At 43.5% G+C, this 15698-nt stretch overlaps 1 protein-coding gene across 3 annotated transcripts in view; it reads left to right on the forward strand.

The window, feature by feature from the left end:
* The first annotated feature begins 2345 nt into the window (after nt 1-2345).
* Nucleotides 2346-15698, forward strand: part of MYLK (myosin light chain kinase) — a 200250-nt gene continuing 186897 nt past the window's right edge. Inside the window, exons 1-2 of one of the 3 annotated variants that reach the window (XM_021673967.2) lie at nt 2346-2587; nt 10850-11017. In XM_021673967.2, the coding sequence (XP_021529642.2) occupies nt 10853-11017 (165 nt within the window). In that variant the 5' untranslated portion in view covers nt 2346-2587; nt 10850-10852. The remainder of the gene's footprint in view (nt 2588-10849; nt 11018-15698) is intronic. The other 2 variants (XM_012476200.3, XM_064365754.1) reach the window with 2 other exon arrangements.

Genomic DNA, 15698 nt, shown 5'->3' on the forward strand with positions numbered 1-15698 from the left:
CTGACTTAAAGGCATTCTCTTTATCAGTGTCTGTCTCAGGCTTCAAATCTCTCAAGTGTTTGTTCATTCTCTTTGGAAGAAAAGATGGAATCAAATTAAGTCTTGATTCACCCTCTTCCTCACCTGTCCCTTAAAGCCACACACCACTACTCATTTAAAGCCACTTTTCCACTGGGCAAATGGTTCAAACAGATCTTCTTAAAAGAATATATGCAAGCAGCCAACAAACATATGAAAAAATGCTCCACATCACTAATCGTCAGAGAAATACAAATCAAAACCATCACGAGATACCATCTCACATCAACCAGAGTGGTTTTTGTTAAAAAGTCCACAATAACAGATGTTGGCAAGGCTGTGGAGAGAAAAAGACACTTATACACTGTTGTTGCAATGTAAATTAGTCCAGCCACTGAAGCAGTTTGGAAATTCCTCAAAGAACTAGGAGTTGAACTACCATTCGACCCAGAATTCTCATTACTGGGTATATATCCAAAGAAAAATAAATCACTCTACCATAAGGACACATGCACCTGTATGTTCCTGACGGTGCTATTCCCAACAGCAAAGACATGGAATCCACTATCGATGGTGGATTGGATAAAGAAAATGTGGCATATACACACCATAGAATATTATGCAGCTAAAAAAAAAAGAATGAAATCATGTCCTTTGCAGCAGCATGGTTGCAGCTGGAGGCCATTATCCTAAGCTAAATCACACAGAAACAGAAAAATGCCACATGTTCTCACTTCTAAGTGGAAGGTAAACATGAGGCACACATGAACATAAAGATGGACACTCTAGGGATTAGAGGGACAAAGGGAGGGGAGCAAGGGCTGAGAAACTATCTATTGTGTACTGTGCTCCCTACCTGGGTGAGTTTAATCATACCCCAAACCTCAGTATCATGTAATCTACCTTTGCAACAACCCTGCACATGCACCTCTTATTCTAGAATAAAATTTTTAAAAAGGACAAATAAAAGTTAAAAATAAAGAAGACCCCTTTTCCTTTCTTCTTGTGTATTTTAAGAAGGACATAAATGAGAGTAGACGGTAAGAGAGAGAGCAGGGAGATAGGGCTAATGTGATGTCTCAAAATGTGCCCTGGGGATCCCTGAGGCTCTTTCAGCCACCCTTGAGGTCCAAGTTACTTTTGTAAGAAAACGCCATTTGCCTTCTTTCACTCGCATTCTCTTTCACGTGTACAGTGGAGTTTTCCAGAAGCTGTGATGTCACAATATGTTGGATGTAAAAGTAGATATAAAATCTAGCTGTTTTCTACTAAGCTAGATATTTTTAAAATTTGCATTAAGGAGCAACTGTTCTCATTAAATTATTTTGTGTTTTGGAAAATATATTTTCCTCTTACAATGTTATTTATGTTAGCCTGTAATGGGCTTACTGATGTTTTAAAATGAATTACTCTTTCCTAGTTTTAATTTCCAATACAGTAAATATTAACGGCAATAACTCACAAACAAAAGCTCTTTGGGGGTCAATATTTTTAGAAGCATTTTGGTCTCAGGGTGTTTCAGAGCTACTGAGAAAGCAGGTAGAGGGTCTCCTAGGTGTTAGAAGAATATCACCTCCTCAATAATCAGATATGATTCAAAGGAAAAGCTTAAACTCATGGCATTGCCAATTCAGATGTCCACAGTCTGCCCCAAAGTGTGAGTTGCATAGGGTGTTCCTTTGGAACTATGAAAATACCTTCTCTCCCTGGAGGAAAAGGTGTGGACAGGGCACCGCCTTGCTGCCTCGGTTTAGAAGAGTGCTCCAAGGATCATTCCTAAAGCTCTCCAGGGCTCTGGACCAGCGAGGCAAAGTCATGCTCCACATGAGCAGAGTCTGTGGAGCCTGGCTCTCATAGTGCAATTCCTTAGGAGAAACGCAGCACAGGAGTTCTCCATCCATCTGTTTGCTAGGCTTGCGTCTTGCTCTAGGGATCATAAACAGGGCTTCTTCAGCTTAGGGAAGAAAGAGCTGGGTCTCAGGAGGAAATGTCTTTGAGCTCTGGGTGGTAATCCCAGGCCAGATGTGCCAACGGGTTGGAGTGGCGTTCCAGGCCAGATGTGGAATTGGGAGAGTGCCCAGCCCCTCCGAGGGCTCAGCTCTCTGCTTGACGGGGTCCTCTCTTTGCGCCACACTCAGATTAGAATCTGCAGCTCTGAACAAGTAAAAATAAAAGCCTGTGAGTTTCCACCCCTGGCTCCCCCAGGACTCCATTGAGAGCCTCTGCAGTGGCAGCCAGAGGTTTCAAAGGTCACCCCAGCTGGGCGGATTAGAACAACAGATCTCCCGGACCGGGTGAAGTTGGCTGCTCAGCGGAAGGCAAGTTGCAACATCTGTGAGCAGAGTCAGAACAAAAGCCCCTTAACTTTTTTCGGTCTGGCCCTGGGCTCTGTGGCGCCTGGCACTCCTTCGCTCTCCATTCTTGGCTGGACCTTGGACAGGAACCTCTGCAGTACGGTGGTGGTGACGTGTGGCTGCCTTGCATCCTGACTTATGTGAGAGCTGCCGAGGAAGAGGCTGCATTAAGGTGTCCCGTTCACTGGTGTGTGGCCCTGCCCAGCTTTGCTCCGGTAGGTCACAGCAAGTCAGCCTGGCATGGCTGAGGAGCAGCGTACACCGGAATTAGGAGTGATTAGGGAACTTGTCAGGATTTGAGTGCATTGCAGAGAGGATTAAGGTGGGAGAGCGGAGCTGTCAGTGCCTGGGGCACTTGCACGTGGGTGGTTTTGCTGCCTCTGATGTGTGCCGTTGTTGGAGGTAGGGTTCACGGTAGACTGCGGAGCCTGCTTGGGAGCCCCTCCCCCTAGGGAAGGTATGGTATTTCCAGGATGCTCGGCAAACTGATCAGGTGCTTCAAGAAATGACCGTTTAAAATATGTACACTTTGGGTAGGGAAGGGGACAACTGGGTTCTCTAAACTTGTTCTGTGGTATTACTTGAGCCCTGATTTTTTAAACTTTTTTTCTGAGTCATTTGCCTCCTAGTTGCAATCTCTTTTGGCTGTAGTTGAAAGTTTTCCTTTCTGGGTTCAAGAGACAATTTAAAGTGCTTTTGATCAAATTAAAGTCCAGTTAACTCAGTGCTGCTTCCAATAGTTAATAAATTATGTTACTTGTGAAAGCCTCATTTGGAGATGGGATTTGGCCCAAGCATCATGGGGTGGCGGGTGAGGGGGAGTTTCCAGCTGTCTTGAACCCCTGCTCTTTTTAACCCTCTCCCCTGTTTTTTCTTCTTACTTCTCTGTGTCTCCCCTTTGATCTGTGTTTAGCTTACATTGAATAAGACCCCTAGCTGAGTGTGTTTGATTCTAGCCACTGAGCATTGCTCTGCCAATAGAAAAATTATTGCAGAAATCACACAACCTCTCTGATTTTCTTGATTGGAATATAGTCAACAGCTTCGACAAGGGATTAGAGAGGAACAAGGTTTGGTCTAATTTACTTTATTATTAATTTTTTTCGATAGAGCATTCCACATATGTCAGTAACCATTAATTGAGTGGCAGGGATCTGTTTATGCTGATGATGGCAGTGGGTGGGGCAATGGGCTGCGGGTGAGCAGAGCTGTTTGGTGTGACTGGGCTCTGGTCCTGCTGCATGACAGTTGAGTAACTCTCCCCACAAAACTGCCTTGCAAGGGACTAGATGTTCCCTCGCTGTATTGACTTGCCTGTTCCTTTTCTACCCTGAAGCCAGACCTCTCCTAGGGATGGATACTCCTGTCTAATGTGCTCTTGAGACCAAGCAGGTGCCTTTTGATGAGACTACCTGGGGCCTTCAGGAGATTTCCATGGGCCTCTCGTTTTAGATCAAGAGGACTTTCACAGAGGGTCCTGAGCCACTCCTACCTTCCAGAGGATCTCCCCACTCCTAGCTTTCAGCTCCCCTGAAAGCAAAGATAGAGAAGAGTCTTGTACCTTCAAAGCCAGGCCTGACCGAATGGGGGATGGAGGACGTGCTCTGCCCCCTCTTCCTCTGTGCAGCTCCCAAGCTTCTGCCTATTGCATTTCTCATTACTGGGGATGGCGAGAAATGCCTCATTTGAGATGTGGGGGCCTCTAAGAAGCCAGCAGATTTTGACTTTGTAATCAGACCTTGGTTTGGATTTTACTTTTTAGCTGTGTGACCTTAGACAAGAGTAGTTGGCTTTCCAAGCCTCCACGTCTTCATCTATGCAGGGGTGATCATCAGAACTGCTCTTTCTGATGAGATGGGTGCCCAGCATGATGTCAGCACATGCACCTTGCTTGTTAAATGGTGCTGCTAGTACAGACACAAAGGTGCTGCAGGAAGCTGCCCGTGGGCCTCAGACCCTTCTCCCTACCTTCTCAGGGAATTCTGCCATCTGCTTCCTGCTGCTTTCCAGGCGTCCCACTCAGATACCCTTGCCTGAAGATAATTGGGGCTTCTTGCTGTCCTTGGTAAAAGGATCTCTGTCTATATTCAGGGTTGAGGGACAGGCATCCCTTTGGGAACTGGATGATAATATTAACAGCCACTACTATTGAATGCCTTTTATGTTATGTTATGGGTGTTACATACACTCTCATTCGAATGTTCCCTTCAACTTTGTGAGGCTGATACGATCATTCCATTTGACAGAGAAAGAGACTGAAGCCAAGAGAGTTGGAGCACCTCCCCTTACCTGGCCCACAGCTGGAAAGTGGCCGTGTCCCCGGGTTTGTGGCAGGGCCACAAAAGTCTGATCCTCATGATACCTGTCCCCACCTCCATCCCAAGTCTCTATCTGGTCCTGACTGCACAGTGTATCTGTCACTTCATGTCTGTGGGAGAGGAGGAGGGCACAGGGAGCATTGTTCCCACTTGGGTGTGGTCCTGGGTAGCTATATGGGATATCAGAGCCCCATTCCTTCCTCGGCCCTGTGTTACTACACGCACCACACAAACACACAACACACATGCCACACTCAGGTAATTGCTGCTATATACCAAGTATCTAGCTTGGCACATGGTAGATATTTAATAAATATACTTTAATTGAGTGAATGAATATATCTTGATGCTTGCCATTAAAATTATAGTATGACTGCTTTTAAATGGTTCTACAAACATAAATATGGCAAAATGTTAATTTTTAAATCTAGGTGATAGGTATTTGAGGTGCTCATTTTATCATTTTTCTGCTGTTCTGTATGTTTGAAATTTCCCATAATAATTCAAAACTCTTTTTCCCTCTCCCCAACCTTGCCCCCTGTTAAAATAGAAATGGGGTTTGGTTAATGTCCCATTCCCGAATACATGTAAAATTTGTACAAAAATATCTTCTATGAAAATGATTTGTGATCTGTAGACTTATTACCTGGGAGATGTCTTGAGATGTAAAATTCCATCCTTTGGGTTGTGGGTTTTTTGTTTTCTCCAAATAAATTTGATCTTTAAAGTTCAAAAATAATAATAATAGTTTTTTAAATTTAAAATTCCTATATCATCAAATTCATATCATTATTTTCCCCATAACTATGTATTCATAAAACCATCTGGTATTCCACTGTTATTGATCAGTTCTCACTGTTGGATTTTTAAAGATAGGGTTTAGCTTCTGTCATAAGTAATGCAAATAGTGTTCTTATAAATAAGTATTTGGGGCTGTATCTCTGACTTTTTTCCAGTAATATATTTCTAAATGTAGGATTATTGGGAAAAGATATGGACGCATTTTTTAGAATCTTTTTCCAAATTGCTTTCCAAAAAGACTACACTAGTTTTTATTCCCCACAGAGGGTGTAAGCATGCCCATCTCATCATAGTCTCACCAGTATTGAATGTTATGTTTCTTTTTAAATATCATTCAAATGAAATGTTTTGGTTCATTTTTAAAAAAATAACAGCTTATTCTGAATTTGCATCTTCTGTGCACCGTTCAGGTCATATCGTCCACCCGTTGATCTGCTGGGCTGCTTTATTCTGATACATAAAGACCTCTGTTTGGTGCAAACATTTTACTGCAGGTTATCACCCATCTTTTAATGTTGTCGATAGTGTTACAGAATATTTTAATTTTATACATATGCGGTAGCAGCTCTCAACGTTTCCCCTTGTTACCCCAGCTTTGAATTTTCTTTCCCACCAGCCAATTTGACTGCTTACAGGAGGCAAGAGGGCCCAGTGGTTAAGAATAACAGCTCTGGTACCCAGTGCTTGGGTTCAAATGCCTGTTCTGGCCCCTAGTAAATGCATGAACTTGGACAAATTTCTCAATCTCACTGTACCTCAGGTGTTTAATCCATAAAATGGGGATACCAGGATTATCTGTCTCATAGTGTTGTAAGGAACAAATGAGCTATTTATTATTTATAAAGGGCTTGGAAGAGTTCCCCACATCTAGTTAAGTGCTGCACAAGTGTTTGCTTTTATTGTTACCTACTGCAGGGAGGCTATGAGGCTTACCATCTGGAAAGTAATTTTGTTTCCAAAGTTAATAAATATCTTATCAGTGAAAGAGAAAGCTGGGTTTATCAAGCAGGGGATGTGCCCCAATACAAACAAGCCTAGTCACTTTGTTACATTCATTTGAACTTCAAAAGCTATATCCCCATTTTATTTTTGTTAGAGATTATTAAATTTAAACAAACTAATTACATGCCCCAGAGGGCACTGTTCATTTGTGTCACTTTACCTAACTCTCAGCATAGGACTTAAGTGTGTGACCAGACAGCCAAAGAAAATGAACAGAAAAGCTAAATCTAGGAATATGGCTTCTCTTCAATTCAGCAGATGTGTGTTCCACATCTGGGCCAGTCACCAGGGATTTTGTGGTAAGAAATGATTGTCAGCCTGGAGCTGTCCCCACCTGCGTTGGAACCTGGGACAGGGACACTTAGGATGTATTCCAGGTGGTGGCAGTGGTTATCCAGTGGCCTTGACTGGAGTCCAACCACCTAGCTTCTCTTAACTGCGGTGTTTTCCCAGCCTGGTTCTTCAGATTTTTCTATGGATTTCAGAAATCCCCCCCCAAAAACTCTACCATCTTTCCAGCAAATCCCTTCTCTGTTTACAAGAGCCAGAGTCCGCTTCTGTTGTTTGCAATCAAGAACTCAGATATGTACTTACAATAATTCCACTTTTGGAATCAATGCTAAGGAAATCTTTAGGAGTTCAGGCATAGATTGCAGCACACATGGGCTTATCAGCTGGCATCATAAAAGATTTAGAAACTGTCCAAATGGCCAGCAATAGGGAGATAGTTATGTAACTCATACATCAATATGATGGATATTTGAAAATCAAATTTCTTTTTTTTTTTTTGAAAGAAAGAAAAAAAATGAAGAGGAAGAAAAAGGAAGAGAAAGAGAGAGAGAGAATGGGAGTATTGCTTTCTTGCCCAGGCTAGAATGCAGTTTAGTAATGGGTATTGAAAACCTCTTTTATACCAATAATTATACTTGATGTAGACAGGAAGGAATAAGGGAAGAAAATAACAAACGAGCAGCCAACCAATATTTCATTTAAACCTATGAAATGCTATGCGATTACTGAGGACTGATTTACTTCCAATTATGTAGTCACTTATGGAATAGGTGTGAGGTGGTAATGTATGTTTTGTGTATTTGAAGTGGAGAGTTCTGTAAATGTTTATTAAGTTTACTTGTTCCGGGTCTGAGTTCAAGTCCTGATGTCCTTGTTAATTTTCTGTCTCGTTGATCTATAAAATCGTTATCTCTTCTTGTTACATTGATCCTTTTGCCATTATATAATGTCCTTCTTTGCCTCTTTTGCTCTTTGTTGCTTTAAAGTCTACTTTATCAGAGGCGAGAATTGCATCTCCTGCTTTTTGTTTATTTGTTTATTTTTACTCTCTGGTTGGTAAATCTTCCTCCTTCTCTTTGTTTTGAGTCTTTGTGTATCGTTGCATGTGAGATGGGTCTGGATGCAGCATACTGATGGGTTTTGGCTTTTTATCCAATTAGAATATATATATAGGTTTAATACTGGCATTTGATGCTAGCTGGCTGTTTTGCCCATTAGTTAGTGTAAATTTTTCATTGTGTTAATGCTCTTTGCTTATTGATATATTTTTGGAAAGGCCGATATTGGTTGTTCCTTTATATGTATAGTGCTTCTTTCAGAAGCTCTTGTAAAGCAGGCCTGGTGGTGGTGAAGTCTCTAAGTACTTGTTTGTTTGCAAAAGATTTAATTTTTCCTTCGCTCATAAAGCTTAGTTTGGCTGGATAGGAAATTCTGGGTTGAAAGTTCTTTTCTTTAAGGATGTTAAATATTGGTCCCCACTCTTTTCTGGCTTGTAGGGTTTCTGCTGAGAGATCTGCTGTAAGTCTGATAGGTTTCCCTTTATGGGTAACCTGACCTTTCTCTCTGGCTGCCCTTAGTATTTTCTCCTTCATTTCAACCCTAATAAATCTGGCAATTATGTGCCTTGGGGTTGGTCTTCTTGAAGAATATCTTTGTGGTGTTCTCTGTATTACCTGGAGTTGAATATTACCCTGCCTTGCCAGGTTGGGAAAGTTTTCCTGAATGATATCCTGAAGAGTATTTTCCAACTTGGATTCATTCTCTTCGTCACATTCAGGTACACCTATCAAACGTAAATTAGGTCTTTTCACATAGTCCCATATTTCCTGGAGACTTTGCTCATTCCTTTTCATCCTTTTTTCTCCATTCTTGTCTTCTCGTTTCATTTCACTGAGCTGGTCCTCGACTTCTGATATCCTTTCTTCTGCTTGATCAATTCGACTGTTTAAACTTGTGCATGCTTCGCGAAGTTCTCGTGTTGTGTTTTTCAGCTCCATCAATTCACTCATATTCTTCTCTAAATTGTCCATTCTCGTTAACATTTCGTCAAACCTTTTTTCAAGGTTCTTAGTTTCTTTGTATTGGGTTAGAACAAGTTCTTTTAATTCACAGAAGTTTCTTATCACCCACGTTTTGAAACCTGCTTCTGTTATTGGAACACACTCGTAATCTATTAAGCCTTGTTTCATTACTGATGAGGAATTGCAATCCCCTGTAGAGGGAGAGGCATTCTGATTTTGAGTATTCTCTGCCTTTTTACGCTGGTTTCTTCCCTTCATTATATATTTATCCGTCTGTCATCTTTGTAATTACCGACTTTCTAACTAGGTCTCTGAGCAGACGTCCAACTTGTTGATTCCCAGCGCTGAAATCTGAGCAATCCACTGCGCCGGCCAAAACAGCGGTGTTAAGATTGATGGTGCTTTTCTGCCTGGGAATCTCCGGACTCTGCACCAAGAACTGGCGCGCTAAAGCGCCAGCAAAACCTCCACGCCGGCCACAAAAGTCGCCCTGGCGACCCGTGGGGCTCCTCTGCTGGGAATCTACTGGTCCGTGAGCAACAAATATTTGTCTGAAAGTGTGGCGTCCTCTCGTTCTCTGCGCTTTCACTGGGAATTACGAGCCCGAGCTGCTAGTGATCAGCCATCTTGGATCTCCCTCTCGAAAATCAAATTTCTTAAGAGCAATGCCCCCTCTTATTTTAAGAAAAGTTGTAGGCAAAAAATAGAAAACATCTATGTACATAGTATGCTTTCAACCATGTAAGATATGTGTTTTTCTATATTGATAAAAACAAAATTGGAGGGAGATGAACCACCATTCCGTATAATAGAATTATGGATATTTTCACTCGAGAAAACTTTTATTTTACATTCACATTTTCACACTTTAAAAGAACTCTGGAGCCTGATAAATCTGGGTTTAACTTCTACTTCTGCCACTCAGTAGCTGTGTAATGGGCAAGTTATTCCACCTGTCTGAGCTCGGCTTCTTTATTTGCAAAATGATGACTATACATACTTCATGGGGTTGTTCTGAGTGTTAAAACAAATGAGATAATGTATCAAGTGCTTGATACAGTGCCTGGAACAGAATGTATTCTCAATAAATGATAACTTATTTTTACATATTGGTATTTTTCAAGTTTTATGATGAAATGTATTTAAAATTGAGAATAAATATCACAAAAGAGTTGACCATCGCTCCAATGGGTCATCATCTGGTACTTCTCATGTCAACGGCTTGTTCTGCTACCCCTGCCAGCCTGTCACATCTTATTTAGTCCCCAGTAGGCCCTGGACCAGGAGTCAGGGCTTGAAGTATTTTTGCCAGTGATGCCATCATTTTCCTGTGTCTCCTGGGGCAAGTGACTTACCCTCTCTGGGCCTCAGTTATAAACAGAGGCATTAACCTGGATAATCTTAAAACACCTCCCTTCTCTGATGATCTGTGATCTTGGAGCCCTGTTCACAATCTGGTCCTCAGAGGTGGGATGTCCCCCCTTGCCTACATCCTTCCCTTCATTCAGCCAAAACTCTCCCTTTGCCTCACCCAGGGTCCTTGCCATATTAACCCCAAACTACCTTCTTCTCTTGGAGTATGGATCCCATTTTTCTATAGCCTGTGAGCTCTTGCAGTTCTGGCTAAAGCGGCTTTTACTTTCTACCAGAGGTAGAAATAGTCAGTCACTATTAAATACAGATTATAGATACTTATTGTAACTGAAAACCAACTAGTTACTCCATTTTTGTCCCCAGCTTCTCCTTTCCTAGAAGAAGGGAACAGTGAAAAGATGGGAAGTTCCCTGGAGGGTTTGAGGAGGCAGGGCATTGCCCTGGGAGCTGGAGCATTTGTCTGGGATGGGCTGTGCCTTGTACTGGCACTTTGTGTGTAAAAGACAGAGCCTCTCATCTTCAGAGAGGAGCTGCGGGTGGACACTGGCCTAAATGCACATCTGCTCCACGTAAAGGCCACACCCCCAGACTGGACACACCTGATGCCTAAAGGGAAGACAGGGCTGTGCTTTTTCTGATCTGACCTGTTCCTCTTCTTTCCTTTTTGCAGACCATGGGGGATGTGAAGCTGGTTGCTTCGCCACACGTTTCCAAAACCTCCCTCAGTGTGGATCCCTCGAGAGTTGGCTCCATGCCCCTGACGGAGGCCCCTGCTTTCATTTTGCCCCCTCGGAACCTCTGCATCAAAGAAGGAGCCACCGCCAAGTTTGAAGGGCGGGTAAGAAGTGTGGCTGGATGGGGAGGCTGTGGGGAGGGATGGGCAGGGGCCACTGCTCCTTGTCAAGCCTTTTCCTAGGCCAACTGGATCTAGTAGAAGGCTCAGTTTTCTTTTGGACCTTCGTGTAAAATGAATCCGTGCCACTTTTCCCTCTTTTGTTTGTTTGTGGTAGGCTTTGGTCTGTGCTGGAGAACTTGGGGTGGGGAGGACGCTTCAAGTTGACCATCCTGTGACGTTTGTTAACGTAGGTTGTGTTCTGGTTACATGCCATGTAATTACAGAAAAAGAAGACATGGTCCAGTGGCAAGAAGTTACAGCTTGGGTTTATATATTTCCTCAAATCTGAACAATTGAGAATTGACTTCAATTTTTCACTTGCTTTTTCCCTAGAAAGAGTGTTTAGTTAGCCAACCTTCTTGTACATCCACTTGGCATACACAGAGCAGTGATAGGACCTCTTATTTCACTTCTGTCACCTGTCATAAATGAATATGGTCACTTGCCCTTACTGGGACTCCACTTCTTCTTCTGCAAATAGGCATGATTATTCCTTGTCTACCTTGTACTTAAAGGAGAAGAGAACACTGAAGAATAGCTGCACTATGACTCTGCAGTCTAAGAGGGAGCTCCAGAAAGCTTGTAGAAGGAGGGGTCAGGTGGATAATTCTTTCTGAATGATGCTGGACCTTACCTTTGTGTAAGTGGTGGGTCTGGCTACATGGTTGTTTGGAGAGCTTGCAGGGGTTGCTGCCTTGCAAATAGCCTGGGGCTGTACTGAACTGCAAGCTGTGCACAGACCTGTCTAGTCAAGACTGTTTGCTAATGGTTCTGACCTACTAGTCCTTTTGTATCTTTTGCCAGAAGAAGATTGTTGGGGATGTTAGTGATGTTCCTGGGTAGTCTGTTTCTCTCTGGGCACTACCAGGATTAGGGCTGTCTTCTGTTGCCCTGACTCTGGTCCCCTCTGTCCTCTTACCCTCATAGCTAACAGGAAAGAAGCAACAGGAAGAATCGCTGGAGGCTCATAAATGGCTTAGATGACCATAAAAAGGAATAAAGTACTGACTCATGCTATAACATGGATGAACCTTGAAACATTATGCTAATGAAAGAAGCCAGACACAAAAAGCCACCGATTATCGGATTCCATTTATATGAAATGTCCAGAATGGCAATATCTGTAGAGACAGAAAGTAGATAGGTGGTCGCCAGGAGCTGCAGGGGAAGAGGGATGGGGAGTGACTGCTGATAGGTACAGGATTTATTTGGGGCTGATGAAAATGTTGTGGAATTAGTAATGGTGATTGTACAACTTTTGAATGTACAGTACTTACAAAATACCGAATTATACACTTAGAAAATTAAAAAGTAAAAAACATTTGAGAAATGGCTCAGACAGCAAAATGCATCTTGTCTGCACATCCCCCCTCCTGTCATACTGCTTCTGAGACATAAACTCCATCCTCAATTCAAACAAATGTGAAGAGGAAGACACGACAGCCTCCATGTCATGTGATGATGCCTTTGCTTCCTTTGTTGACCTTGGGGTCATGAAAGAACCGTACCTTGAGTGACTTGATTTGGAACTTCCATCGCCTGAGCACCAGCCAGGAGCCAACACACTGGAGTTCTTTGTTGCTCAGTGTCCTCTGGTTGGCGAGTCATACCTTCTATGCAGCTAAGGTTTCCTTCTCTGAGAAAAGACAACTGGCTGTTTCTGTATTTCTGGCCCACGGGGGTGTAAGAAGAAAAGTTGATAGATGGTAAAAGTCCTTCATAAAGTTAGAAACTATGCTTTGGTAAGACAGTATTTTTCTTAAGGAGTTGAAATTTACATAACATAAATTTAACAATTTTAACACGAACAGTTTAGAATAATTTAATTCACAGTGTTGACTGCAGTAGTCTTCAAATGTAGCTTTCTCTGTCTGAAAATTTTATTTTTCTTATATGGATGAAATAATTGACTTTGTATATTACATGTAGACTATATGTCAAAATGCATGTGTTCCTTATGAGTCAGACTGCAGTGCTACTTGACCACTTACCGCCTGACTTGAATTAGCCCAGAACAATGCCTTGGCAGCACACTGGTGTATACAGAAGAAAGACTATTCCAGACAGTTGTTGAGAGCATCTCGCTGTCTTGCAGATGCAAACCCAGAGGGAGAGACTGTAGAAGAAAATGCCCTGGAAGCTGGCGCACTGCAAGAGTATATTGTTAGTGCCACAAAGAACACAAAGAGACTTTTGCCTCAGGGAAGGGTCGCCTCACGTGATCCCAGAAGAGAGCCGGTTGATTTGATACCAAAGATGAAGTTGAACAGGGGGTGTTTCTGACCTGGTGCCCTCAGAGAAGTAAAAAGTTAGGTGTTGTTAGCCTGAGGTGGCATGGGTTCTGAGCAGGAGTTGTTGGCTATAAATAAGCTCCAGACACTTAAAACTTGTAGTTCTCTATTGGGCATAGTCAGTGGTGATCTGCCGTCAATGCATGTTAGCCTTCACTGTTGGGATCACTTGGCCTTGCCTGTGGCTGACCCCTCCCTCCAGGTTCTGTGACATATCCTGTTCTAGGCACTCAGTCATCACAGAACCAGTCCTGGTATCAGTCTCAGGATGGCCTCAGGACCTCAGTTCTCTGATAACTGCTCTCTGGCAGAACCTCTTATGAGTGAGTAACTTAGAAAGTATTGGCCCAGCATGGTGGCTCACGCCTATAATCCCAGCACTTTGGGAGGCCAAGATGGGTGGACCACAAGGTCAGGAGTTTGAGACCAGCCTGGCCAACATGATGAAACCCCATCTTTACTAAAAATACAAAATTAGCCAGGTGTAGTGGCACACACCTGTAGTCGCAGCTACTTGGGAGGCTGAGGCAGGAGAATCGCTTGTACCTGGGAGGCAGAGGTTGCAGTGAGCCAAGATCATGCCACTGCACTCTAGCCTGGGCAATGGAGCAAGACTCCATCTCAAAAAAAAAAAAAAGTATGCCTTCAAGTAACTTCTCAGGCCCAGGCTGGTCCCCGTCACAGCCTGGACGGGATCTTCTTCCTGGCTGCTGTCCATAACACCTCTGCCTGCTTTCCTCCGTGAAGTTGCCCCCACAGTGGAGGGTCATAGGATTTCTCAGCTTCTTCTGAAAGAGCTTCAGGGACCCTCCCATCACTGAGAAACACAGTGGACACCACAGATGTGACAAAGTTCTAAAGCTTTGTTTCCTACTGCCTTCGGAGCTGCCAATCGAAAGTTCTTCAAATGTGTGCTGTTGGTTTTCATTCTTGCAAGAGTTAAAAACTATTGCCTTTTCTGCCCCATTTCCTTTTTATGCCTATTTTTAGACAAAGGACTTAATGAACACTTCCTTCAGTAAAGCTCCTCTTTCTGTCTAGAGACTTGGGTGATATTGAGATGGGACAGTAGGCACCCTCTGGTGGTTCCAGCCTCTTTCCGAGGAGCTCCAAACCATGAGATGCTCATCTCTGTGGGCTTAGTCCCTCACAGCCTTCAGGGCTTTTCCACCTTGTGGCAGAAACACTGGGCAGCCAACACATAACCCGTGACCAGGCCCCTTTGCCTTTGCCCTGTTCCATGATGGGGTCCACCGTAGAGCCTTCCTTTGCAGCTAAGGGTAGCCCAGTGACACATTTGGGCTGAAGTCAGCTAGGAAGCTTCTGGGAAAGCCCTTGCTTTCCTGATTAAAGGAATATAAAAAAACAACACTGGTGCTCCCATATTCCACCCTGCCCTTGCTTTCTGCCTTGAATACAGGTGTGTTGCCTGGTGCTTGGACAGCCAGATTAAAACCATGAGGCCACAAGCCTGCACACTAAGGATTGGAGGGGAGGTGGGCAGGGGGACAGCAGTGGAGGGAGTAAAAAGAACCAGCAGCTAAGAGACACGAATCTTAAAGTTCAAAGCTTTCCAAGATACAATCTTTGACTGCAGTGATTCACACAGGAAATGTTACAGAAAGTATTACTAACTGATAAATACCTTGTGAGATGCATGTGGAGCTAATGTCTCCTTCAATGATGGGAATTGATAGGAGAGAAGACATTGAACAGAAAACTAAAAGACTCTTTCAGACACTTACCAAATCTACTAACAGGGATGGGGGTTCCTTATTCTGAGTTGAATGCGGTCCTTCAGTTAAATCATTCTAGAAGAAGTCATTCATTCTCTGGCTGTGTCCATTAGGCTTGAACCAATAGGGACTGGGGTTTATGAGAGGAAGTCAACAACCACTATTTTATTAGTGTCTACTGATTTGACCTAAGCTTCTCTCTCTCTCTCTCTCTCTCTCTCTCTCTCTCTCTCTCTCTCCCCCCCCCCTCCCCCTCTCCCCCCTCCCTCTCCCCGTCTCCCTCCCCCACTCTCTCCCTCTCCCCCTCTCCCCCCTCCCCCTCCCCCTCCCTCTCCCCCCTTCTCTTTCTTTCTCTCTTTCTCTTTCACTTTGCAGCCCAAAGCTTCAGGAGACTATATTTTCAGGAATTCATAAACCTTTGTCTCATTACCACCTTTAGACCCAGACAACCAGAGCTCCTTCCCATGCCCACAATCTAGAAGCCCCTGTTCATTTATCCAGCTGTTCCCTCTCCACAGAGCAGCAGAGCAGGGGATCAAGGGATATGCCCACTGGAGCCAAACCGCCCGCATGTGCTGGACACCCAAGAGCCAGGAT

The sequence above is a fragment of the Aotus nancymaae genome, unplaced genomic scaffold (assembly GCF_030222135.1).
Source record: "Aotus nancymaae isolate 86718 unplaced genomic scaffold, 86718_ANA_hifiasm-v0.15.2.pri h1tg000062l, whole genome shotgun sequence".
NCBI lineage: Eukaryota > Metazoa > Chordata > Mammalia > Primates > Aotidae > Aotus > Aotus nancymaae.